We start from the raw sequence: 27,287 nt of genomic DNA on the forward strand, positions 1-27,287 counted from the left end.
TCTTAGAGCTCTTCGTCTTAGGTAACCTCATGTCAATGAGGTTGACGTGGGAGTGTGGTTATTAGCCTGGCATGTAAGGGACTGTGATCTGGCCCCTTCATCCCCTGCACCCAAAGCCCTTTGCTACCCACCAGCACTTCCAAACCAACGCCCTTCCAAGTCTCTGTGCTTCTGCCTGTGCCTGGACAGCTCACTCAAGTTCCCCGACTCCCACTCTCTTCTCTGCAGGGCAGACCCCATTTGCCTTCCAGGACTTGGTTCATTCCACCACTTCTAACCAGTCTGTCCAGATTTCCACCCACCTCTCCATCCAGCCCTCCTTCCTGCCCTCCTGCCCCCAGCCATGGACGCGTTGCAGTATTTATCATGCATTTTCTGTTATTTGTGGGCCTGTACCTTCTTTTATAGCGGGGCCCACTGTATCACTGTTATAATCATCTGCAGGTCCTGGTACACAGCAGGCACTTAATAAATGTTTGAATGGATTTTAAAGTGGTTAACCAGATTCAGTTAATATATAGGCACAACTGGAAACTAGGTATTCTGTTCTTAAAATCCTCGTGCCCTAACCCACTGACCTAACGGCCAGAATCCAAGTGAGGTTCAGCTGCAGTGTGGTCTCAAGCTGGAGGTTCCCTCCTTTGGGTTATTTCATTAATGTGCTTAATCTGGTCCTCATTCTTTTAATTTAACTTCCATTTTCTTCTATTTCCCTTCTTCCTCTGTTCAAAATGTCCTGTCTCTTCTTTGGCTTTGAGACAAAATGTATCGTGTATCTTGTTCTTTCCATCACCCAGATCTCGCATTAACTGGAGTAAAGGAGTTTATTTTAGTGTTCACAGTTTGCTAACCTACAGCAGGCCATGCCTTTTTCTTGATTCAGTTTTTTCCTGTGGTTCAGTTGGATGGTAGATGAGAACACCACTTCCCTTCCCACCGTGAAGCTGGGATGCCCGTGCTGGTAGCAGATCTCATTTCTGTTTTGAACCCATCCCCGTAAGTTCAAATCAAACACACTGAATGGGTGTAAACCACCAGACTTCATTTGTTTAACCCCAAATGGAAATGACTTTTGTTTTTCCTTTTATGCAAGAAAAACATGCTCATTTCAAAATGATTTAGAAATAGAAAAGGCTAAGGAGAAGAAAATAAGATCACCATAATCCTACCACCAAAGGTTAATACTCTTAAACTTTATTTGGTATATATCCTTAGATACTTTCTTTCTATGCATATAGTTTCCTCACAAAAGTACAATTTTACTATTTATACTTGCTTGTTTTCTTAACTTACGTATTGTACATCATTATTAATTGCATAACACCCCATTCTATAAATGTACAATAACTTACTGAATTTTTCTTCTGAGATTAGGCATTTATGTTGGACATATGTGGGAAAATATAAAAATTCAAGAAACTGGCTGTGCTGTTTTTAATAGATAAACCCTAGGAACACCGTGGTTCTCAGAATATACTCTAAGAAGTGGAATTGCTAGTTTGAAAGATATAAATTAATGTGTATATAGACACATGACTTTGTAAAATCCAATCAAATATTACAGAACTATAAACATGAAGTCATTACCCCACATTTAATTTTACTTCTCAGAGATAACCTCCACTAACATTTGATGTGGATCTTTCCAGACTTTTTTCCTCCATGGATACATGGAAAATTTTATAGTGAGGCCTACAATTTTTTGCCCCTATGAGATCATATTATACAAATCTTTCTGCAACTTTAATTTTTCCCCTTTATATTTTTTTAAAATATTTCCAAATATGTAGAGATTAATCTCCAGCATATACATATACAAGTACAAACTTATGTGTACACAGACACTTATATATATACACACATATATATCTTTAAACATCCCCTTTAAAGGCTGATAATGTTGGAACTTTGTGATTTACCTATCAAGAGACTTTGGGGATTTATTCCTTGGTTCGTTGAAAATAAATAAGTAAATTTGACCGAGTGCGTGCCATATGCAAGGCTGTGGGGAAACTGAGCTGCTTAAGACCTGAGTTCATGGTCCAGCAAGGAAACCTGGAGTGTATATGTGTTATGATGGTAAAATCATGCTGCACTGGCAGCCCAGAAGTTGCTGTGACAGCAGAAGAGGGATATCTCCGTCAGTCCAGGGAAGTCATGGTCACTGACAAACTCTTTGAACAGACCTGGGTTCTGTGACTTATTAGCTGAGACTTTAGGTAATCCTTAACTTCTCTGCCTCAGTGCAAGCTGGGTCTAGTCATCCCACCCCCCAAGGCTATCATGACTCTTTATTGGGAAAAATGGTTACAGTAGAGGAGTGTTGAATGTCCATTCGTAGGTGTCTGATTTGGTAAACAAGTCATGGTATATTAATTAATACAGTATTCTGCAGCTATGAAAAATAAGATCATTCTGTGTGTACTGATAGGGATCAAACTCCGAGATGTATTATTAATAGAGTAGTATGTGCTTTGCTACCATTTATGTGAAGATTTTTTATAAGGTGTGGTGTATATCTATATATGTGCTTGCATTTACATAGACTGTCTAAAAGGATGTTGAAGTAACTTCATGGTGCTGCCTTTGAGGAAGGGAACTGGGGATCAGGCGTGGGAGAAAGATTTGCTTTCCATGTATACTCCTTTGTGGTGTTTGAATTACCATATGCATTTATTATGTAAAGGAAAAGTTTTTAAAAATTTTCTGAATAAAATAAAACTGTTTAAGTTTATCATAAAATAAGATGGTATCAATATAATGTAACTTTTCAAGTATTTTTATATGGCAATTTTTCGCAATCATTTTATGGAGTGGTTATAAGCATGGACTTCAGTGTAGGCGTATTTATTGACTGTGGGATTTTGGAAAAGTTATTTAAGTGCTGAAAACCTCCATTTTCTCCTGTAAAATAGGAAATAATAATAACAACTACCTTATGGGGTTGTTGTGAAAATGAGATATCGTAATCGAGTGGAAAGCAATTAACACGGTCCAGGATATATTGTAAGCACTCAAATGTTAATTCTGTTATAGTTAAGACTAAAAGGCCATACCTGTCAGGACTCAGGTGGTAGCAAGTGGGAGTAATCTAATTCACTTGTCTTCTACCCAAAAAGGGAATCTGTTGGCTCACACAAATGAAAGTCTTGGGTAGATCTGCCTTTGGGCATGGCCATATCTGGCACCTTGCTTGAAGGCATCAGGACAGTCTCCCTCCAGCTCTTGACTCTACTTTCTTCTATGTTGGCTCAGTTCCCAGGTAGCTCCAGGTTCATAATTCCCGGTGAAAAGAACCCAGTACTTTCCCAGTAGCTTCTAACAAAAATCCCAGCCTTGACTGATTCATCCTGCTTTGGGCATGAGCCCATCCCTAAACCAGTCACGTTAGCCAGGGACTGGAATACACTGATTGGTGGACCCAGATTACGGAACTCACCTCTGTCACCTTGATGGGAAGGGTCAGCCTAAGATGTTGAGCAATGTCATGCCTTTTGTTTTCAGGATTGGACAAAGAAACCACCTGAACTAAGAACTGCGGGGAAGTTCCTGCTGCAAAGGAAAAAATAGGGATGACAAATGCCAGGCAGGCAGAAACGATAGATGTTCCCCACAGCCCACTGCTTGGCTGCCTGACAGTTATTCCTGTTCTTTTCGTATATACGTTTTCAGACATGCGTAAGAGTGCTTCATTACAGAGGCATGGCGTCTTAGCTGGGGCTGAGGATCTAAGTTAGCACATACTTCGTTTCTAGTAAAACTACCCTTGATAATACCTCAGGAAGACGCCTCGTAGGTGATCTTCATAGCATGTCTCATGTCCAGGCTTTACTCCTGCTTAGGACCACATGGCCGGGCCTTCTGCTGAGCACCAGATAGATTAGTTACTTCACTGGTGGGGGCCATGTAATATGAAGATCTGCTTATAAACAGAATAACTCTCAGTTCAGCAAGACATTCACACTAAGAGCAAACAAAAATTGAGATGACCAAGAGAGGAGATTTTCTTCTGCGTTTGTGCTCAGCCCAGGGCAAAGGGCTGTAGGCAGAGACTACCTGCACTGTTTAAATCTTCCCATCTGGCTTTTTGTTTGTTTACCAAGCATGTGTGCTTGAATTCGCTACGGTAACCAGTAAAGTGATGCTGCTCTATCATAATCAAAGTTTTTAGCCCTTCCCCAAAAGACAGTCCAGTTATCGTGCCCATCCTCAGATCTAGGACCTGCAGGTGCTGTGTGGTCTTCTCAAGTCTAGTTCAGCCTCCGTTCACTAAACAGTGGAGGAAAGATCACAAGATAACCCAGCAGAAACATCCATCTGGAAAAGGGGAAACGGCACACAGTGGTCACCTCTCGTGGCACGTCATGTCCTTCTCAACAGGAATAGCAGGCACTTGGAGACCTGATGGAGCCAATATGGCCTCCCCACTATCTACCCTCTGGGAGGATTTTCTGGGGCTGCCCTTCTTTCACAGCTCATTTCTTTTTGGTATAAATTTATAAGCATAGCGATTGATTCCCTTAGAGACTGAGATATCATAGGCCTTTGCTTTCTGGACTTAGGGATTCTCTGACAGAAGTGCCTTTAAAATTCAGTAGATTTTCTACATAGTATTTAGATTTGGTCAGCTCTGTGGTTTAGTGCTTGGTAACCAGTCACATATCCTGACTAGTCCTGGTCCTTGAAGTTAGATCCCAGTTTCTTAGCAACACACCTCTGGAGTTTCCCCAGCCTACAGCTTTCTGCTTCTATAGGCCTTTGCCTCAAAGCAATTTGAAATAATAGCCTGGGATTGGGAGGCAAAACTAATATGTCCAGGCAGCCGGCCAGTGGATGGTTCTTTATTGTGAGGGTTCAAGGAGAATACAGCCTTAGGGGCCCAAGAGTTCTGGGTCCCAAACCCTTTCCCCATTTTGCCTTCCTTCTGTGGACTTTAGCATGGGCAGAGAATACAGCTTTATATCTTCTTGGATTGCTTTCTACCGAGAGAAAAAAGCCTCCATAACTAAGCTACTAAGCTGTTTTCTTCTTCTCTGCTTTTAGGTAAGCCTTAGATAAAGCTGGTCTCTATCAGTAATAATTTCCTGAAGACCACAAGAAGTGGCCAACACACTCTGTCACTCTTTAACAAGCCTTGCCAGCTCCCCATTGCACCACAGCCCATCTTGACTCAGCCAATTCCACAGGCTGACACTTGCAACACCAGACTTTCAGGTTCCCAACTCAAAGTGCTTTAAGCTTTAAGCACAAAAAGGAGATTTTATTGGCTAATGTAACTGAAAAGTCTGGGGAAGACCAACTGTTGCTCTCAGTGTATGACCTGATCCAGAGTTTTGATGGATGGCCTCAGACCCCTTTCTCTCCATTTCTCCACTCTGCTTTCCCCTGTGGAGGCTCCATTCTCAGGTGGCTTCCAGCTACCAGCTTATCAACCTTCCTGGGAAGGCACAGCCTCTTCTTGCCATGAGTTCCAGAAAAATTCCTGGAGTTGGCCTTTGTTCACCCAGCTTTGGTCATGTGACACCCCGACAGTCACTGTGGAGGAGGGGGAGGATGGAACACAGTGATCAGCAGCCAGGCCTGGGTCACCTGTGTGCACAAATGCACTTAGGCTGTGAGAGGGAAGGGGTGCTCCCCAACGAGCAGTCAGGGAGCTTTTGCCCGGCGAAGAGGCAATATTTGCTGGGCCAACCAAAACAACAGGCCCACACAAGGATTTGACAGAATATCGGAGAGGGGAAAATCAAGTTAAGAAGATAAATTTGCTAATTGTCACTCCCCGGCCTTTAGAGTGAGGTTTAGCTCCACGCTGCCCGATAGAAAGATAATGTGTGGCACAAATACAAGCCACATGGTAAAAAATATATATGTAAAAGGAAACAGGTGAAATAATAATTTTAAGACTAGCTTATTTAATATTATTTTATAAGGCCAAAATATTATTTTAATATAATCTATATAAAAATTATTAATAAGGCATTTTACCCTTTTTTGTGCCAAGTTCCTGAAATCCAGTGTATATTTTATGCTTCTGGCACATGTCAATTTGGATGAGTCACATGTGGCTAGTGGCCACTCTAGGGAGCAGAAGTTTAGCTGATAACTTTCCATAGAGAAGCTGGATATCTATCATCAGTTGATAAGTTATTAATTCTGTTTCTATATTGTGGGGAGTTATTCTGAAATTGTGAATCTCCTCAGAATAATCTACCCTAAAATGAGCCTAAATACACAGTGCCATGTGGGTGTCTAGTCGGTGCCCCTTCTGTCTGAACACCTGTCACACCCACACAGCGGGTCCTCAGCAATTACTTATTTAATTGTCTGTCTTCTCTCTTGGACTGTAAGCACTAGGAAGGCAGGGACTCTTATCCAGCTCGCTTACCTCTGTTCCCTAAGTCCAGTGCCTGGTACACAGAAGACACTAAGGGGATACTTGTAAAGTGAAATTAAATTAAATCAAAAACTTAGATGAAGACTTCTCATTTGCCAGGTCTAACGGCAAAATGGAGAAAGTAATACTAGTTGAAGCCCAAGATTGAATGTTTGCAATATTTGTTATTCTGATGAATGACCATTTGTAGTCTGTGACTAGTTGCATTACTGTTCAATCACTCTTTCCTTCATTGAATATATACGGAGAGAGGGTGATTGAACACCTACAGACACCCAGGCTTTGCGCCAAGCCCTAGGTATACAAAGATAAATGGGACACAGTCCCTGCCTTAAAGGAAATGAGGAACAGATAAGTAAAATAACTCTTCTATCCAATAAGTGTTAGCATGCACATAAACACAGAGTGTTTAGGGAGCACGAGGCAGGCAGTCCGACCCAGTTCAGAGATGGAGATAGGCAGCAAAGCTTTGCTGGGGAAAAGTGGGTTTAAGTTCCATGATGTCTACTGGATTCTTAGTATCTAGGCCCATGCCTGGCACATGTGTTGAACCAACGAATAAATGAACAAAGTGACTCCTGAAACTAATCCTAAGAATTGTTGGATTTGCTCATCTGAGTGTAGGCAGATAATGATTGCAGGTGAAGAGAGAGTTTGCGTGACAGCCCAGGCCCCAGAGCCAGAACCCTGGCTGTAGGGAATGACAAGATCCTGAGTGAGGCGGGGCAGGGGTGGTGAGAGCTGGCAGGGGCCCAATCACAAACAGCCTTCCCCCTTGTGATTGTCCATAAGACCTCTGACAAACGACTGTGCTTTCTTACTACAGGCAAAGCGAAGGCTGGAGCTAGGAGAAAGCGGTCATCAGTACCTCTCAGATGGTTTAAAAACCCCCAAGGGCAAAGGAAGAGCTGCACTACGAAGTCCAGATAGTCCAAAAAGTAAGGATTCTTTCTTCTCTGACTCTCTTTGGTGTGGGCTTCCCAACTTTCAAAGCTTGTGGCTGAAAGGATGCCAAGGTGTGAATAATTTTGGCTTGTTTTGTTCTTTTTCATTTCTTTCTGTGCCTAGCCAAAAGATACACACAGTGTCTGCAGACATCCAGTGAAAGGTTTCCAGAGTCATTCCAGCACTGAACACTGACTTAAAGGGAGGCCTCTTTAAATGGGTGCAGTTTCATGTTTCAACTCAGAATGCAAGCTCTTCAGCCCCGTTCTAGAATAAATTTAACGTTAACTTTCCTTAATGGACATTACTTCAGAGATTAAGGCTAACTGGGCGTAGATGAGCTGTGCCAGAGTCGGTGATGTCTGCGCCAGCCTCAGCCTCCAGCTCAGCATATGGCAGCGTGAGAACTGATTGAGACCAATCAATTGCAGCTTGATTGCAATTTCCCTTTCCATAGAATACAATCATTGTTTCTTTTGGGAGAGAGAGAAAAATAGGTTGGAAATAGCTAAATAGTCCTTTATGTCTTTGGCATTTAATGTAAAGGCTAAATTAGACTTTGTTCTCTCCTTTTCTGTAGTTTACAAATTAGGCAATCCACAAATTATGTGTAATGCTCAATTAAACCCTTGACCTACGCAACTTTAAGAGAATAAATGCAATGTTAAATAAGGCCGTTTCGTTCAAGAGGGATGGGGAGATTTGATTGAAGGACTTTCTAGGTATTCTTTATCCAAATGAAGCATTATTTGAAAACTCAGTGAACGAGTTATATACACACACAGACACCGGAGTCTAAAGGGCCATTTGAGTCCATCTGAGCCCCTGTCATGAAATGCTGGAGAGATTTGTAGTCTGGCCCCATCAGGTTAGGCTCCACGGGTGCTGATCCCACGAGGCTACAGCACTTTTTCATTCATTCAACAGATATTTTTGAGCACCAACTATGAGTGAGATACTTCACTAGACCCAGGGAGTAGGGTAAGCCAAAGTAGAAACTACTGAGAAATTCACAGTAAAATGCTTTCGTCAAACAGGAATTTTTCCTGTCCCTTCCTTTTCTGATAAATCGGTTTCGTAGCTTTCTATCACTTAACCAGAAACAACAGCAACAGCAGCTTTGCTTCTGATACTAATACCTGGGCTGCAGTGGGAAAGAGGGCTTGCTTAACTGCAAAGAAACCCTTCATTTCTTTACCTTTCCCCCTATCCCCCACCCGTTCGGTTTTTGTTTTTCTTTAAGCTCCAAAATCTCCCTCAGAAAAAACACGGTATGATACATCACTTGGTCTGCTCACCAAGAAGTTCATTCAGCTACTGAGCCAGTCACCTGATGGGGTCTTGGATTTGAACAAGGCAGCAGAGGTGCTGAAAGTGCAGAAGAGAAGGATTTATGACATCACCAATGTACTGGAAGGCATCCACCTCATTAAGAAGAAGTCTAAAAACAACGTGCAGTGGATGTGAGTATAAGTCGCCACCCCCCCTCACCCCGCCACCCCCATTCCCTGGCTCTGATGGGTCCCTTCAGGCTGCATCGGGGTTTCTCCCAGTCCCAACTTTCACATTCATGCCCGCACTTCATTTTCTCTCTCCCACTCTTCTCTTCTCCTTCCTTCTCTCTTCCCTCCTCAACTCTTTAGCCGAAGGTTTAAAGTCTGTTTACAAAGAGGGCTTCTGTTTAGATACTGTCAGAGATGAAAGGGTTTATATTCAATGAGCCTCAAGCAAGGGGATCCTGGGATTAAATAGGGCCCTACAGATGTAAAGTAGAATGCTGTTCATCTGTTCTGTGATGTCCATGTGTGTACACATGTGTGTAATCTAATACACGCTTACACGTGTCTTTGGCTTGTCTCTAATAGGAATTTAGAAATTAACTATGGCTGTCTAGTAACACATCTGTGTATATGTACAATCGCCAAGTGTCTTTGCCCATGGTTCTCATAGCAGATTAGCTTTCTGTGTTAATCAAGGCAAGACTTAAATGCCTCTGTTCCTTCTAGAAAGTGGGGATGGTAACACTTGTCACCTATCCACCCACATGTACAATTAAATGTATGATAACGTCATTTGCGAATTACAGACAGAGTACCGGAACAGCCAGTATTTTAGAAGGAACTATTTAAGCATTATTGGAAGGAATAAATGTTATGGGGTGGCTTTGAAAAAATACTTCTTCAAACATGATAAGATGAACAGGTAACTTTTTTGTAGTTTTTTGGAATTTTGTGATAATTCAGTGACCCATTTTGGCCTGTGGTTTAGAGAAACCTGTTGAGTACTGGTCTTTGTTCTTGCATCCAGCACATCTATCTGTTTCCTCAACTTCCTTTCCCTTTTTAGTTGTTGGTATAAGACCCTCAGAAATTATCTAGGTCTTTTGTGCTTTTTGGATGACGTTTTGTTGAATTTTGAACCATTCTATCTTTTCTTGCAAATTTTTCTATTTTTCTATGTCTTTCCATCCTTTCTTCCCCCCTTTCTTTCTTTCTTTTCCCCCCTGGGCGGCATGTGGCGGGGCGGAACTGCCTCCTTGTGCCCTTTGAATTCCAGCCTTCCTCTGGAGGAAAGAAACCTGAAAATAGCAGTGTTTTTTCACTTAATTTCTCTGGTGTGAAAACTGAAGGGCTGTACTATGAAAAACTATGTATAAACGTTCTAATTTTAACACTTGGCTAACAAGCAGTGTGACCTCCTCTATCAAGAGGGGACACTTACCCAAAGGACCGTTTCTCCCTGCCCTCTCTTTCACCTTCCCTGCTTTGGCCTGTCAAGGAGCCATAAAGAGTCTGTGTTTGGGTTTCTAGGGGCTGCAGTCTGTCTGAGGATGGGGGCATGCTGGCCCAGTGTCAAGGCCTGTCAAAGGAAGTGACCGAGCTCAGTCAGGAGGAGAAGAAATTAGATGAACTGATCCAAAGCTGCACCCTGGACCTCAAACTGTTAACCGAGGATTCAGAGAATCAAAGATATCCTTTGTGCCACCTGTTCACTGGGGGTTAGTGCCTTCTAGACTATTTCCAGTGTTAACAATCTGACTTTTAGGCACAAGGGAGAATTTTACTCTGGTTTCATGCAAGTATGTGTGTGTGTGTGTGTGTGTCTAAACCACTTATCTTTTTCTTAGAAGTCAGTATTTATGGAAAGATAGTCACGTACTGGGTCCTATCATATCTACTTTCATAGCCAGGTGGGAACTGTTTGTTAAAGCATTTATTCATGTGCAATTGGGACATATGGATACACTGCAGCGTAAGGCAACACTATTATAAGATACGTAATGTGTCAGTATTAATATTAATGACAACATTCAGCAGATTCATCTTTGGCTTCCCAGATTTTTGGTGGGTGTTAGCTGTCACTATTGGGGTTCTCACATTCTGTTTTCTTTTCATCAGATATTGGAGCAATTGGAATTTGTTGAATCTGTCTGAGCTATAGTTGAAGGAATTGAAAGAGTATAGAAGAATAATTCTATAACTTTCAAAGTGCGTTATGCTGATTCATAACAACAAAAACTGATTTCAGAAGCACCCTACTGCCTAAGAAATCTTAATTTATCCATTCATCTACAAACATTAGTCCTTAGAAATAAAAATATAAACAGCCAATTCTTGTTCTAAGCAGGCTGACAGTCTGTTGACCATCTCAGGAAAACTTACTGTTCATCATCTCACTTCAGACAAAAGCGGAGACATGTTGACAAGAAGACTTTTCAATATTTTCAATTATTAGGAGAAGACAAAACCCATATTTTAAGTCATCCTATCTCTAATTTTAGTTCCAATCTTCTGATTATTCCACATTTACCTTTGTAAAGCAGAAAATAAAATGTGTCCTGCCCAGTTTCTTCTAGTGTCTCATCTCTGGGCTTTCCTTTGGAGGTTTTGGGGACATTTATTTTCGAATCAGGCAGGTTTTGAAACTACGATTGTTCATTTCCTGTTGACCAAAGGATTAACCTTGTCAGCTGATGATTAGTGAGGTGGAGAAGAGGTGTGATGATTTGAGCCCCCATTGATGGCCAGAGTGGGTTTACAGGGAAGAAACAAGAATAGCTCTGGTCAGGCTGTTTCATTCATTGTTTAGTTGGGAGCCCCATCGAGGAGGAAATGTGGTCGTTACACAAGACCGGCAGCTTTCCAGAACGTGTAGCTTACAGCATTGTCACCTACATTAGCTTTCTCTGAGGCCTTTGTTGCAGAAAAGAAAGCTTCCTTGCAGGGGGCTGCTAACCCAAGAAGCAAGTTCAAGGGGGAGCCACAATGGAAGCACTTTTGAGTTTGTAAGATTAAAGAATGTGTTTGCACAGTTTATTTCAATTCACCATTCAGTTGCGAATTTGGTACAGCTTGTTCACAAATGTGTTGAAATTTTCCTTCCTGCAGCATGTTGAGTAATTGTAGATGAGTTTTATTTTAATAAGTTCTTGCCACGTAGCTTTTTGACAGCAGGCTGTGGGGTAAGTACCTGGTTATCAGTTTCCCCAGTGTTCTCAGTAAAAATTCAGAACTGTCAAATCTTCTATAAAGGCACCAGTTGGCTTCCTTGATGACATAAATGGTGACTTGAAACCCAGAATCCTGCATGAGCTGTCCTGTCAAGCTCAACACTGAATTAGCTATTGTCTGAACTATTGAGACTTAAAGAATAAAGAAGATAATCTGATAGATGCCCCTAAATGTATGTGCAGATTTTGGGTGAATGTGCTTTTTCCCAAAGAGTAGGTTCATAGCTTCCTTCAATTTCTAATAAAAAGCTACTATTCTAAGGGACATCATTTCCTCTAGCCTCTCTAAGCTGTGGTAAATACGTTAAATCACAGACTCTGCTATGCAGAAATGCCTTCATTGAGTTGTGATTTGCCATTTTATCCTAGGCATTTTTTGTGGGTTGATATAAAAAAAGCAACTGGCTAAAGACATTTTACATTAGTTACGTTACTCCATGTCCCTTATATAAAAAAGCTATGTGATCTATTCTCTTTTAGGCAAGCTTGTATGAATACTGTTACATATAAGAGTGTGTGTATATATAACATATATACATTTATGTTAACATTTATATATGTATATATACATATAACAGTAGATATAATATAACTTAATAAGTACCATATTCTTTCATGATATCCTCTTAGGTTGGGCTGCCAGCGCATTTAAAAGAATACTTCAGTGCTCAGAAATAACTGCCAAGAGTACTGAAATATTCTTTTACTCTCTTTTCCTAAATGAGCATTTCTCAAATTCATTCAGGTTGCAGAGCATCTGGAAGGTGCTTTCCTCTTTGTGAACACTGAAATATTGATAGTTAATAATGTCATACATAGGATAACTTTTCTAACAGAAATAATGACACTCTTATCAGTAGGCAATAGATAATCACAACCAGCCCAAGCACACTTAAGAAAACAAGCTGTCTGCCTGAGAAGTATTCTGAGTTCTTTCACTAATAATATCTATTTGCTGCTCATTCATTCATTTGGGTAGTTGCTGACACTTGCTAATAGTCAAGTAGCATGTTACTGGAGTTTCCAAGAAATTATGATTAACAGAGCTTTAATTTTTTCTGTAAATTGGGATCTGCCATCATTCAATTTGAGTGATAGAACGCTTCACTGGAGTTCATAGAATACTTGTGCTCCTGAGAAACCTGGTTTGAAAATCCCTGACCAAATTGGGTTTTGGTTTTCTTTAATGGTTTATTTTAACTATTCTGTTTCTATGTTTATTTTAATATTTTAAATAGCCATGGACTTTTTAGAAATGGGCAAGAAAGAGCTGTACATGTCTCTTGTTGCTTAGGACATCAACCAGAGGGAAGATTCATGGAACATCCCAAATATTTAGAGATCTAGAAGAAGAGAGAGATTTATTCTTATAAGTCACACAGTACTGTAAAATTTTTCTGTGCTTCTATTTTGTCATCTTCATAGTGGTTACATCTGAGGCAATCAGTTGGAAGGTTTCCTTAACACTCGTTACGTTAGCTTATGTTACATATCAAGATATTCGAAAAATTAGTGGCCTTAAAGACCAAACTGTTATAGTTGTGAAAGCCCCTCCAGAAACAAGACTTGAAGTGCCTGACCCAATAGAGGTAAGGAGATAACATCTTTGTTCACCTGCAGAAATCTTTTTGGAATGTCTGAGGTTAAAGAATCATTAACTCATGGTTAAAGTCTGTATCCTCCTAAAACCTTGATTGTTCTTTTCCATCTATTTTACTTAACGCTAACTAAAAACATTTCAAGAGTACGATATGCATTGGATGTCCAAAAAGTCTAATTTTAACATAGCTGGGCATTCAACTCAAAGTGGTATATGGTACCCTGTCCCTCTTGGACTCTTTTTCATAATTTGTTATCTGGTTGTTCTGGTTGGTTTGAACCACTGGGGAATTTTATGTTGATTACTGTGGCTTTGGTCTTCCCCCATGAACAGAGATATAAATATTTTAATCTCTGTAATCTATCTTAGCACATTTTAAGAATGTATTATTTATAATATGTTTATTTTTAAGAAATCAAATGAGACTTTGGGTTAATTGATAGACTAGAATATTGTAAGAAAATGGAGAGCATATTTTCGTGATTGGTTTCAGATACACTTTGGCAACATAGGCCTAGACTATACAGTGAAGAAACGTAGTAAAAAGAAAATGCGTAGAAAATAAAATAAGAGTGAAATTTGCAGTCTCCCATCTGGGATAGAGTTCTCACCTTAAATGATCATAATAACTCTATGACCTAGATGAGAGGAATTTTAAATATTAGTGTGCTGCATTCTCTCATTAAACTCAGTTCCTAGCACTTAAGAATACTGTTCATCCAATGGTTAATAAAGTTAGACATAAAAAAAGCCCTACCATAAACGAATAATAACATGGAAATACTGTATTAGGAACACTTCATGGACTTTTTAATAGTTTGCATAAAAGGAATATATTTAAAGAACACAATTCACCTTTTCCAGGGCAGGGGTCAGCAAACTTTTTCTTTAAAGGGCCTAGACAGTAAATATTTTTGGCTTTGTGAGCCATATGGTCTGTTAGGACTACTCGCCTATACAACTCTGCCCTTATAGCATAAAAAAAATAAATAACCAGAGGCAATTCATTAGCAGTGGGAATGGGTGTCACTCGGTGCCAATAACACTTTATTTACAAAGCCAGTTTGGACTGGATTTGACCCTTAGGCTGTAGTTTGCTGACCTCCTGCTCTAGAGGATGACAGTCATTGATAGAGGTGGCCTACCAGTGAAGAAGCAAAATGAACAATGAAAATTATCCTTCCTTTCCATTTTTAGCTGGAGACTACTGTAGCTTCCGTTCCTAAAGGAACTTTCAGTCTGAACTTCTCTCACTTGTTCTGTTCGCAGAGCCTACAAATACATTTGGCAAGTACCCAAGGACCCATTGAGGTTTATTTGTGTCCAGAAGAGACTGAAACACACAGTCCAATGAAAACAAACAACCAAGACCACAATGGGAATATCCCTAAACCCTCTTCCAAAGGTAAAAATTCCACTTTTGTCACTTGGAAACTATGTTAAAAATGAAGATGACTAGAAGGACCTTGTATCGGAACTGCAAGTCTAGGCGAGAAACAAAAGCTTCTGTTATTATTGTTATTAAGGTAACATTTTTTAAAAAGGCATTCTGACTAGTTTACGGAACAAAATAATGATCTTGGGCAAATGACTCCTCCGCCCACTAATGGAGTCCCTTCCGGCCTTTGCTATTGGCAGAAACGATTTCCTTACAGTGTTTTGGAAAACCGGTTGAGGTGAGGAGCGAAGCTGTGAGCTGTCTGGTTGAATCATTAGCTGCACTTGACCACACAGCTTTGAATGATGCTGCAGAAATCATTAGAGAGGAAAATGAAAAAAGTCTGGAGAGAAAAGGCTCTTGTCACAAAAGTTTTATCTTAATTCTTCCCCTCAACGTGTGAAGATAGGGGAAGAAAACCCCAGGAAAATAAATCTCCTCCCGCCACTGTCCCTATAGCAGAGGAAGCTCTTTGCAGGCCTTTTTTTTGTTTTTTTTTAGTTGCAGATTGGGGGTATGTATTTAATTTTTTTCCCCTACTGTTTCCCAGTATAGCAGCAAGAATAGAAGTGATTTCAGTGAATAGGTCTTATTTAGCACCAAGCAAAAGCATACAGCACCTCAAATGATAAAACTAAAGCCCATTTTTTTTTCACCATAGAAATTCGAAGTGAGTATGTCTTATTATTTGTATTTTTAGAGGTGTCTTTAACAAGGTCATTCAGAAGAGACTAAAATTAGTGCTTTTCTACTAGGGAACCAGCTTTTCAGTGTGTATGTTTTGTTTTGCTTTGTTTTTCTTTAAACGATGACTAATTGATATCAGAGAGAAGTTTTTGAACTTGTAGCCTCTAATCTTTGAAGCAATTTGTATTCTTGTTTGCTAACAGTAGGTATTTTAAAAGATGAGTAGGGCCAGCCTGTGGTGTAGTGGTTAAGTTCGGTAGCCTGGGTTCACAGGTTCAGATCCCCGGAGCAGACCCACACCACTCATCAGCCATGCTGTGGCAGCGACCCACATATAAAATAGAGGAAGATTGGCATGGATGGTAGCTCAGGGCTAATCTTCCTCATGTTAAAAAAAAAAAAAGAAAGAAAAGAGTAAGTAGACTAGAACAAAGAAAAGTGGACCAGTCACTCTTTAGTGCCCTTTAGCATAAGAGGTGATCTATATCATAATGTCATCTTACTGTCGTTAGTGGAACGTAGGCAAATTTATAACAGCAACATGTCCATTCTTCCAGAATAACTAATTTGATTTTTTCCCAATTTATGTTTTTGTTTCCACCAATTTTCTCCCTTCAGACTTGGCTTCAACCAACTCAGGACATAGTGATTGCTCGATTTCTATGGCAAACCTTTCTCCTCTGGCCTCCCCAGCCAACCTTTTACAGCAGACTGAGGACCAAATTCCTTCCAACCTAGAAGGACCATTTGTGAACTTACTGCCTCCCCTGCTCCAAGAAGACTATCTGCTCAGCCTTGGGGAAGAAGAAGGCATCAGCGATCTCTTTGATGCTTATGATTTGGAAAAGCTCCCACTGGTGGAAGACTTTATGTGTAGTTGATTATGCTTTGTGTGAACTCCCCTTATAAACCAATATTTTTTTATTATGGAACCAGAACATCTGTCATGCAGTGTTGTCCCTTCCTACCTTCTTCCTCCAAGATAGTATCATGAAGTAAACTACAAACTTCAGAACAAAGCTGACATTTTAATGAATTAAAAAAAAAAATTGTCTAAACGCACAGTTGTGGGCTCCCTTGGGAAAGCCCTGCTTTGCCCCAGGCTCCAAAATCTCCTGGATGAGTCAGCAAGTGAGAAAATGTGCAATCAGGTGTCTCTCACCCGTCCTTTTCCTCCCTCCCTCCTGGATTGGCTTGCTGTGCCTGACGGATGGGCTGTAGAATGGGGTCTGGCCACCTGGCCCACTCGAAAACAGCAATCTTCCTTAATAGCATTTCAAGCCGTGCCTTCTCCGCAGAATGCATGTCTTTGGGGTCTGCTAATATGGAATGGAACTGCAGGAACTGTAAACTTGAAGTCATGCGAAAGTATGAAATGGATTTCTTCAGCTCTTCTTAGGAATATTTAAATTACTGTCATAATTCAGTTTAAGCTATGGACCGTGTGTCCCACTAGGGGGTCATGAGGACCTCCACAGCCTTTCGGATGAAGAACCTGTTTTGAAATATTTGTTGCAGATAAATAGAGATCTGCCACTCTAAGCTGTTGTGGATTTTCCTGTCTCCATAAACCACTTCCACTCCCCGTCCCCAACGTATTTGTAAGTTTAAAGTTGATTTGTAGCAAATGCCTACTTAGGATTTGTGGATTGTTTCAGACTTTTCATTTTTTTAGCCGCCATCGAAGCATTCCTGTGGCACCCATCACCATTTCAATTTAATTGTTTACTTTGAAGCCATTTTTGCTAGTTCAAATTATTTAAGCAGAGGTAGAGAACCTCTACTGATCAGACCATCTAAACGTGTGTGATCTAAGGTGAACAGCCTCTGCAAGAAGCATTGCCCCATCTTGCTTCCTTTCCTGGCAGGGGGAGCTTGGAGCGAGTCGATTCTGAAGCTCGCTGACATGGGTGGCCCATTTGAAATAGAACCAGGTCAGATGACATAGCAGTCCCAAGGAGCAGCAGGCGTGGATCCCTCCGTCCTTGGGCTTCCGGCCCCCGTGACCGGGGAAAGGGCTCTCTTACACTGCACTCAGGGAGACCACTTCTCAGGATGGGGTCAGATGGAGAGGCCTCTAGAGAGAAAGACATCCCCATTGTTGTGTGAGTGGCATTCACTTAAGCTGGTGAGAACGGGAGCTCCCACTGTGTTGGGGGCTGCCATAGCAGAACCGTTCCCCTTGCTCTGTGAAGGAGTAATTTGGACCAAGGGTAGTTGAGATTCAGACAGTGAAGCGATAGAATGCCAGGCATCTCCTGTTTTACTCTTCAGGAAGGGTGTCCCAAGTTAGAGGCTTCGTGTCAGCTGCAAATCCTACCAGTTATGTCCAAGAATGGCCTTCCCATTGGCCAGGGGAGAGGGTCATCTCCCGCTGGGAATGTGGCATAGTACCTCAAATCCATTCCTTGGATGCTAAAGACTGCGGGAATGAGGGAGTCATAGAAAAAAACAAACCTCAAAACGAACAGTTAAATTGAAATGCTACGTGCCTGACACAGTGGTGGGCACATAGTAGGCACTCGATTCGTGTGTTTAATTGAATTGAAAATATCCCTTAGGAAAAATACAAAAGAAAACGAAAAACCACAGAAGCCCCAGCCAGTTTACTCTAGGTAGATTTCCACAATATGCAAAGTGGTGGTGGGGTCAAAACAAATGACACCAGCACTTTAAACTCTTTATGTAGGTATGCATGGGTGTATGTTTGGGAAGAAAAACAAAGGTGCAGATTATCCTCCTTTTTCTTCTTCGGCCTCCAACCCCAGCCTCCTCCCCTCACACACACTGGACTTGGTACAAAATATCCGTGTGGTCCAAGATGAAGCATTGGGGCGGGGGAGGGATGGGGAGCTTTGTGTCAAGTGCCTACTGGAAATGCACTGTGGGGTTTTTTCCTGTATGGGAAACCATTTTTGCCAAGCTTTTCCCCATTTCCCATATTTATCTCATCTGGTTAGCTGCCTCTGCTTCCAGCTTTGTGTAATTCTCTGCCAGCTGCACAAAGCTGATTTTTTCCAAAGTCTCAAGACTGAGCTCACCTGGCTAGGTTGTTGTGTGTTTTGTTGAATTTCTCGTTAAACCTTTACGTAATGTAATGCCGTATTTATTGTTTTAAAAATGAAAGGAATACTAATAAGTCTTAAAAGTTCCTTCATGCATAACATTTTTTCCAGTTAATGGGCTTAACTGGCGTACATTAATTAGATGTCCATACTGTATTCTGTTTGCATTAGTCATTTTCTTTTTGACATAGTATCTGGCACACAAAGTGGGTTAGTACTACAGTATTTGTGTTACTTTAAGTACTAAGTATGCAGGTTTCCTGGTACCATTGAGTTGCTGCTATTAAAGCTCACACATGAAATGGCTAAAAGTTACAAGTGTGCGAATTATGACTGCGTGAGCCTTAGAAAATAAAATGTATAAAGGGCAACACATGAGCTGTCAAACAGTGTTAGGTGTGTGTTTATATGTACAGATTTGTGCATAGCGATCTTTTTATTTAAGTTGATATGTAGTCTACTCACGTTTTCATTATCTAGCAATTTTGTACAAAGATAGCAATTAATTTGTAAACACTGCCAGAATATTTTCTAGCTGGTTTGTAATTTTTTAAGAGTGTTATTTTGTTTTTGTTTTCTGTTGTGGTTCTTGTTTTCATTTTTGTTGTTAAGTGTAGATCTGTAAATAAAATTGCAGTATTTAAAGCTTTAGCTTTCAGGAAAAAGAAAGTTAAGAACTCAGTGTGTGCATGACAACTCGTGTGTATGAGAGGAAGGATTTGAAGGAAGATGTCTTGCAGAGTGAGTCAGGTGGCAATTATCAGATTGTGGGAATTTCTTTTCCTATGGGGTACGTGATTTTGTCAAAAGGAAGTATTTCTCCCGAAATTGGGAGTAGGCAAACTACTAATCAGTTTAGCTTTGTGTTGTATGCTAGTTCAAAAAAAAGAAAATATGTAATATAATGTAAAAAAAAAAAAGCTTTTATGATGGATTTTGTAAATAGATTTGTTACAGGGTAACCTGTTCCCTAGCTGTGATCTTACCACTTCAAATGGGTGTAATTTGAATAAATTTTGTATGGTAAAGGATCAATAAAATCATTTTTTTTTAAGAGTTCAGACTTGTGGATGGGTTTTCTTACTATTGTCTTATGCTCCTATATTAATTTCATTTTTAAAGACACTGCTTATGCTAAGCAAAATAAGTCAGACAGAGAAAATCAAATACCATATGATCTCACTCATAAGTGGGAGATAGAAACAACAACAAACAAACACACAGAGACAGAGATTAGATTGGGGTTACCGAGGGGAAAGGGGAAGGGAGGAGGGCAAAAGGGGTGACAGGGCACATGTGTACCGTGACGGATCGTAATTAGTCTTTGGGTGGTGAACATAATATAGTCCACGGAAAGAGAAATATAATGATGTACAACTGAAATTTATATGTTATAAAACGATGTTACCTCAATAAAAAAGAAAGCGACTTAAATAAGTGGATAAAAATAAAGACATGCTTTAACGAGCTAAGGGGGAAGTTGAACAAAAGCTCCAAATATCCTATGCCTTACCATTTATTTGGGACTTGAGGAACATTGAGCAAATGTTCGTTGAGTGCCTGTGGTGTGCTCACCACTCTGGGAAGCAAAAGAACTTACCGCATCTCTGACAACCTGCAGAAACCCCTCACGGGGGTTGAAGAAAGACTGTTACACTGAGAAAGTGACAAGCTAAGTTTTATCCTCATAAAGAGTATGAAGCCAATAAATTTTATCTCTCAAAATTGGTCACTACCTCCCTTGTTCTAGATTCTGTATTTCTTATAATGCCACCTATGAGCAGATTAGAATTTTTTTGACTGCAGTGTCACACTCTTAACTCTGAGTTCATGATCTAAAAACTTCAAAATGTATGTTGTACACACACACACAACCAACACACAAGAGTAAAAAGCACAAAAAAGAAACATTCCCTGGCCCCCCAGGCTCTTCACTCCAGAGAGGTAACCACTGTTGTCACTTTTCTTATCTGTCCTTCCAGTCCCGTTGTTTTCTAGGCACGTATAAACGTGTATGCGTATGCATATGTATTTTAACAGAAATCATGCCTAGTATGTGCTGATCTTTGGCTTTTTTTTCACTAAGTGCATCTTGGACATCTTTCCATGCATGTACTATGTACTCATAGGCCATGCTCACTCTCTTCAAAGCCTGCATAGCATCCCAGTGGTTAAAAATTTATTTAATTATTCACCTAGAAATTTCTTGAGATATTTTTGTTTGTTTTGTTATAAAACACAATAAACAGTCATGCACTGCATAATGACATTTCAGTCAACAGCATAATGCATATATGACGGTGATCCCATAGGATTAGTACCATATAGCCTAGGTGTGTCTTAGGCTATACCATCTAGGTTTCTATGAGTACACTCTAGGATGTCCACACGATGATGAATTCACCTAACGACCTATTTCTCGGAATCTGTCCCCAACATTAGTGACACATGACTGTGTAAGTTTTCTTGAATACTTATATTATGCCAGGTACTATTTTTTTTTAATGTGTTAAAGTACACGTAACATAAAATTTATCATTAGTGGCATTCAATACATTCACAGTGTTGTGCAAAGGTCAGCACCACCTAGTTCCAGAACATTTTCATCATCCCAAAAAGAAATCCCATACCCATTAAGCAGTTATTCCCTATCCCCCACTACTCCTAGCCCCTGGCAACCACTAACCTCCTTTCTGTCCCTATGGATTTGGCTATTCTGGATATCTCCTATAAACGGAATCATACAATATAGGACATTTTGTGTCTGCCTTTTTTCACTTAGCATAATGTCCTCAAGGTACATCCACATTGTGGCATATATTAATACTTCACTCTTTTTTATGCCTGAATAATATTCCATTGTGTAGATATACCACCTTCTGTTTCTCCATTCATCGGTTGGTAGACATTTGGTTTGTTTCCACCTTTTGCCTATTGGAATGCCAGGTACTATTTTAAGTTTTTTACATGAGTGCCCTATGTTTTTTTCAAAGCGTACATCACTAGCTAATATATATGCTGTCTCACTGCCCTTCTAGAATGTAAGCTCAGTGAGAAGAAGTACTTTGTATTGTTCACTGTTTTGTCCCCAGTTCCTAGAATAGTGCCTGGCACATAATAAACTAATACATATTTGAACAAATTTTTCCTGTTTCACAGTTGAGGAGTCTGAGGTTTAAGAACGGTTAAAAAAAAAAAAGAGTCCAAAGGCAACACAGTGAGATAATGAGCTCAAAGGCTCTTTCACCGTGCTCTCATCTGCTTCATTTTGTACCTTGTACTGGACTTTTTTTTTTTTTCCACATTTTTGCATTTCCTCGTTAGTTCTGCCTAGAGTCCTGTTTACCCAGAGTTTGGGCATCTGATTACTGTCATCCAACATAGCTGCTCTCCTATCTAGGGATCTGCACGTTTGCTCAGCAGGTATTCTATAGTCAAGCCAGTGATCAAAGCTGAACAAAATGACACAAAGATGTATTCCTTCTTCCAGGTCGACTACTGAAGGTGGGGGATGGTGGACGCTAGCAAATAAAACAAGACTTACCTGTATACAAAAGCAGTTGAAAAATGTAGACAAGATAAATTTGAATCAATCACATAGGGCTGCATCTTTTAAAAAGGTGAATATATGACTAGGGTGCATAGATGTTTTATAATTCAGAAACTTACCTGAGTGTTGTCTTAGAAATAGGCTCATTCTTCCCTGCGGAGAATTTAGAAATCAGTCTCAGCCATGTTAAGAGATAGAAAATGAAACCATTATAGAAAAGTTAATTGTGTTCACCCATTCAATGCCCATTAAGAGAAATAGTTGTTCATTTACTCATTCAGTCACTCTGAATAAGCCTAAAGTGATTACTATGTGCCAGGCACTGTTCTGGATGCTGCAATCCAAACAGAAAAAGGCATATTCCTGTCAGCAAGAGGAAGCTTGCAGTCTAGTCAGGGGAGAAACAAGCTTTAGCTAAGAGAAGTAAATACTGAGGGCCAGATCTTGAAAACCTGACTTTTCTTTCTGAAGCCATCCTTGGAAGACTTGGAAGGACAGATGGTAAGAGGCAGAAATGGAAATGAAGGGATGGTGTAGCCTTGCTACTGGAGAGCTGTAGAGAGCAGGAGACATTCTGATCTGGGGTGGTTTAGGGACCTGTGCCTCTGGATGCAGGAGTGCTTGCAGAAGATTGCCCGGGTAGGCACAATTCAAACGTGAATAAACCAACAGGTTCATTTTCTAGGATCTAGGGAGCCGGGGAGCCTGAATCTGGATCTAGACTACAACCCTGATATCATGAAGGAAAATGACACGATTACGTGGTAGGTCATGCTTTGGGATATTACTGAGAATTCCTGCACTGGCTGCTTAGAATTAATCAGCCAGGAGTCAATCAGAAGTTAAAAGAAGCAATATTCATAGCAGGAAGTTGCGGTGATCCATAGAATGCAAAGAACAAGTTTTTCATTGTGCCCTTAAATCTGAGACTTGCAGACTGAAAGGCAAACAGAATCATTTATTAAAAATATTCTGAAATGTTTATAACACTAGAAACTACTCTTAGGCTTTTTGTGTATGTGACGAGTACTATCAAAAAGTTCTGGAATTCCTTATGCAAGAGTGTCTGGGAAGTGCTGTGGGAAACAAAATGGATGAAATCCCCTGTTGTCAGGGATGTGTCCCAGGAACAACGCTGGAAACTCCAGCGTTGTTTCTGTTGGGATGTTTTAGGACTTGGGTATTTACCATATAACAGAACAGGTAGAGTTATTTCCTAGGGGAAATAGAGGATGTATGTATTTTCTCTTTCCTGCATTAATTTTAGTGGCTGACTGCACACGAGTCAGGAACACAAAAACGTGGGAATTAAAACCCAGGGAATTAGGGTAAACAAACAAACCAAAAATGTTAATCAAGGCCTCGTTTTTCAACTCAGACAACGCTTTGTCAACTGGTAATGAGGATAGAGTCACAGAATTTGAGTTGGAAGGCAACCACACATCCAACAAGGAGCTGGTTACATCATGTGACAATTCAGTGATCAATTTTTTTTTAGCTCAAGAAAACAGTCTCCAGAATCCTAGTCTAATGCTCTTTCTTCTATATCCATAAGGTCTCCTAGTTCCCTTACTCAGACATGTGCATCAGAAACCCGCCTCTTCCCGGTTTTAGCCCTTTAACCATAGCCTGGCTGTCATGGGTAATTCATCATTTTGAATTAACATAAGCTTCTTGAAGATCCCTGTCCATATTGTCCATTAGCACTGTAATTCCTTCTACTCTTCCACATCACGTTTCATGGGCGCATGCAATCATTATCCTCTGTGCCTCTATGCCTATGTGCACAATAACAAATTGAGAGAGATGGAAACCATTGGAAGTATAAATCTGGAGGACTTCTCCATGATTCTTCTGTCCTCTGTCTTTGGTAAAAACGGATTTGCTCTATTTAAATAGAGGAAGAATCAAATTGGCAGCAGCTTCTAAATAGGATGTTCCACTTCCCCTTTGAAAGGCACAGACTTCTCTTCCTGTACAAACCTCTTTCAGCTTCCAAAGCCTTTAAGACTGTTTTTCTGCATAACCAAAGTTGGGGCATTTGCCTTAGCTGCAGGCTAAATTATCCTGAGTATCTCATCCTGAATAGTCTTTAGCATTCTACCTAGCTTTACAGTTTACAAAGTATTTTCATGTTCTTCGTCTCTTCATCTAAAGCCATTTGTAACTGATGACAACAGCTACAGAAGTAACTAATCAATCTAAAAAATGACAGAAAAATATGTGGGCAATGATGTAAACAGAGGAAGAAAAGCATTTAGCTTTAAGCCATACCATGGAGAGCCAAGGAACAAGAAAGGACACTGCAATTCCACAGAATAGACCTGAAATAATGACATCAGTGAATAAAAATTAAACCATGTCAACAAAGAGAGCATGTTTAAATGGGTTAAGGATGGAAATGGAGGTCATGTGTCCTTAGAAATGGGAAGAGACAGAATGAGACCCAAGGTGCTTAAAAAGAGCCCCAAGCTAAGTTTTGTCCTTGCCAAGAAACCAGATAACAGGTGTTCCTTTAGTCAAAGAAAAGGTACCATCACCATTTACTCAGAGTTTGTGTATCTATTAACGGAATAAAGTGGGTGATAAAGACAAGGAAAGGTATAGGGATGTATAACAAAGGAAAGGAGAAGGTAGAAAGTGTAGAAAAGAAATAATTCCCTTACCTAGCCCTGGGAAGTGGATAAACCAGCAAGTGGGTGCCAAAATTAGTTGTAAGTGCAGAAGAAAGAATTGGATAGGACCGCTACTCCAGCAATATGGAGGACTAGGTAGCCAGGACATCTTCTTGTTACAAAACATCTAGATTGCACACATAAAAAATAATTTTATCATGTTGCTGAGATTACAGGAAATTCCCAAGGGCCAGAATAATAAAAAAGAAAACTGAGCTGAAAAGAAAGATTGAGGAGCATGCAGATGGGAAAGATAGATATACCTAAGGACAGCTGTCAATTTTGTTGCCAATATTGTAGCTAGAGTTAAGAAAACAAGTCTTGGGCCAACAGGGAAAGATTGAAGTACTGAATTTAAGACTCCTAGATTAAGCCAAAGAAATTGCAAGAAGGCTCTAGTGCTCCAGATCGCACTCCTCTCTCTGGCTTTCAGCAGAGCAAAATGCTCTCCAGACAAGGCATCCTTTAACAGAGGACCACAGACTAGATCTACCAAATATGAGCTCACAATCAAAGAGCATCAAGTACATACAGAAACAACCAGCATTAGGAGCAGAAGCAACAAACATCATATTTAGACCTCAAAGGGTTCAAATAGTGGAATTATCAGATACAGAATATAAAATGAATATGTATAAGTGCTTAAAGGAGTAAAAGATGGTATCAGAAAAATGAGCGAGTGACAAAAAGAATAAAATAAAATGTTAGAAGTTAAAAATATAATTGTTGAAGAAAAAAGATGACTAAATCAGCAGATTAGATAACAGCTAAAGATATCATAATAAACTGGAAAGTACATCTGACAAAATTATCCAGAATGTAGCACAGAAAGAAAAGGAAATCGAAAATATAAAGAAATATTAAGAGATAGGGAACATGGATTGGAAATTTCTTTTCTGTAAAGAGCCAGATAATAAATATTTTAGGCATTGTGGGCCTTAAGATCTCTGTCAAAACTACTCAAATTGCCCCTGTAGCACAAAAGCAATCATAAGGAGTATGTAAATAAACAAGCCATGGCTGTGTTCCCATAAAGCTTAATTCTGGCTTCTAAAATTTGACATTCATGTAATTTTCACTAGTCATGCAATAACATTCCTCTTTTGATTTTTTTCAACAATTTTTAAGAAGCAAAAATTGATTTTAGCTCATGGTTGTACAAAAAGAGGTGCTGGGTGATTTCTGACCCAGCATGTAAAGAGTATGGAAGTTGACACTGCTGTCCTCACAAGAAAAAAACAGCTGAACAATGTGAAAATCAACACCTCTCCTTAGATGCATCAGAGAATTGAGGTCCTGGATAATCCACTACTCTGAAAACTGGAGAGACAGGTGAACATAGGAAATCATAGCTCACCTGCTGGAGCGGAAATGGCCACTGGAACTAGCAACTGGGATGAAAACCTAAAAGGTAATTGACTAATTGTTGGGGCCTGAGTGTGGACTAGCTCGAGAGTCAAGTATCCTGAGGACCCAGCCTTAGAAGGAACCCTCGGACTTTCATGAGTTTTTCCTTCAGGAGCCCCCCAGGTTCTCAGCATGAATATCTGAGAAATTTCCTTCGCGCTTCTGGCAGGGGGAGGCGAAAATAGCTACTTTGAAATATGCCCAAAGCATTTTGTTCTCCTTGACAAAGTCTTGCCCTCAAGGAAAACTATTTTACCAGAGTCTAACCAATGTGGATTTTGACTGAACCTAAGTGATGTAGGGGAAAGGAAATGCCCAATTCCAGCCACTTCTAGCATTCCTGTCCCATCTAAGAGGCAGGAAAAAACCCTGAGACTTTTGTGAAGGTCACATCTCAGAGGCATTAAAATACTGAGATCTAATCACAGGATTGTGGAATGCTTTCCCTCTCCCACACCTCACCACCACATCAATAGGACTGTGTATAATAATAGTGGACTACAATGGAAAGACCTGCAAGCCTCAGACTCTGTTTAAAAAGGGAGTCTCAAGGAAAACTCAAAGACAGCAGGAAAGAAAAAAACAAAGAGAAAATTTTAGCCACTGACACCACATCTACAGCAAACTATACACACAGCCTAACTCCTAGCCAGATAAACATAAAACCTCACACTAAAGGCCTATCAACATCAATTCTTTTTATCTGATACACAATGTTGGACACAACCAACTTACAACTTCTCTGGGAATAATTACCCTTGAGAGAGAACTAAAAACTGGATAAAAAGAACCCCCACAACAAGGGACAGTCCTGACTGAGGTGGAAGAGGCAAAAATTTCTCTCTGGAGAGAAAAAAAGCCACCTTTGCAAGCTGCAGCTCTTAACGGCCAGCTGGGAGTAATCCTAAGGTTTGCAGCCTTCTCTGGAGGAGTGGGAGACCTGAGCAGTGGAGTATTATTGCTATAAGCATCCTTTGGACTCAGAACAAACAAGACGAGTCTCATAATATCTGGTG

General features: G+C 40.2%; 1 protein-coding gene across 4 annotated transcripts in view; it reads left to right on the forward strand.

Annotated features, from left to right (window-relative positions):
* Nucleotides 1–19,700, forward strand: part of E2F3 (E2F transcription factor 3) — a 74,300-nt gene extending 54,600 nt beyond the window's left edge. For 3 of the 4 annotated variants that reach the window (XM_070584144.1, XM_070584145.1, XM_008518333.2), the window contains exons 2-7: nt 7,221–7,332; nt 8,601–8,802; nt 10,150–10,308; nt 13,324–13,438; nt 14,719–14,854; nt 16,193–19,700. In XM_070584144.1, the coding sequence (XP_070440245.1) occupies nt 7,221–7,332; nt 8,601–8,802; nt 10,150–10,308; nt 13,324–13,438; nt 14,719–14,854; nt 16,193–16,455 (987 nt within the window). In that variant the 3' untranslated portion in view covers nt 16,456–19,700. Of the gene's footprint in view, nt 1–7,220; nt 7,333–8,582; nt 8,803–10,149; nt 10,309–13,323; nt 13,439–14,718; nt 14,855–16,192 lie in introns of all 4 variants that reach the window. The other variant, XM_070584143.1, reaches the window with a different exon arrangement.
* Nucleotides 19,701–27,287: the final 7,587 nt, after the last annotated feature.

The sequence above is a fragment of the Equus przewalskii genome, chromosome 19 (genome assembly GCF_037783145.1).
Source record: "Equus przewalskii isolate Varuska chromosome 19, EquPr2, whole genome shotgun sequence".
NCBI lineage: Eukaryota > Metazoa > Chordata > Mammalia > Perissodactyla > Equidae > Equus > Equus przewalskii.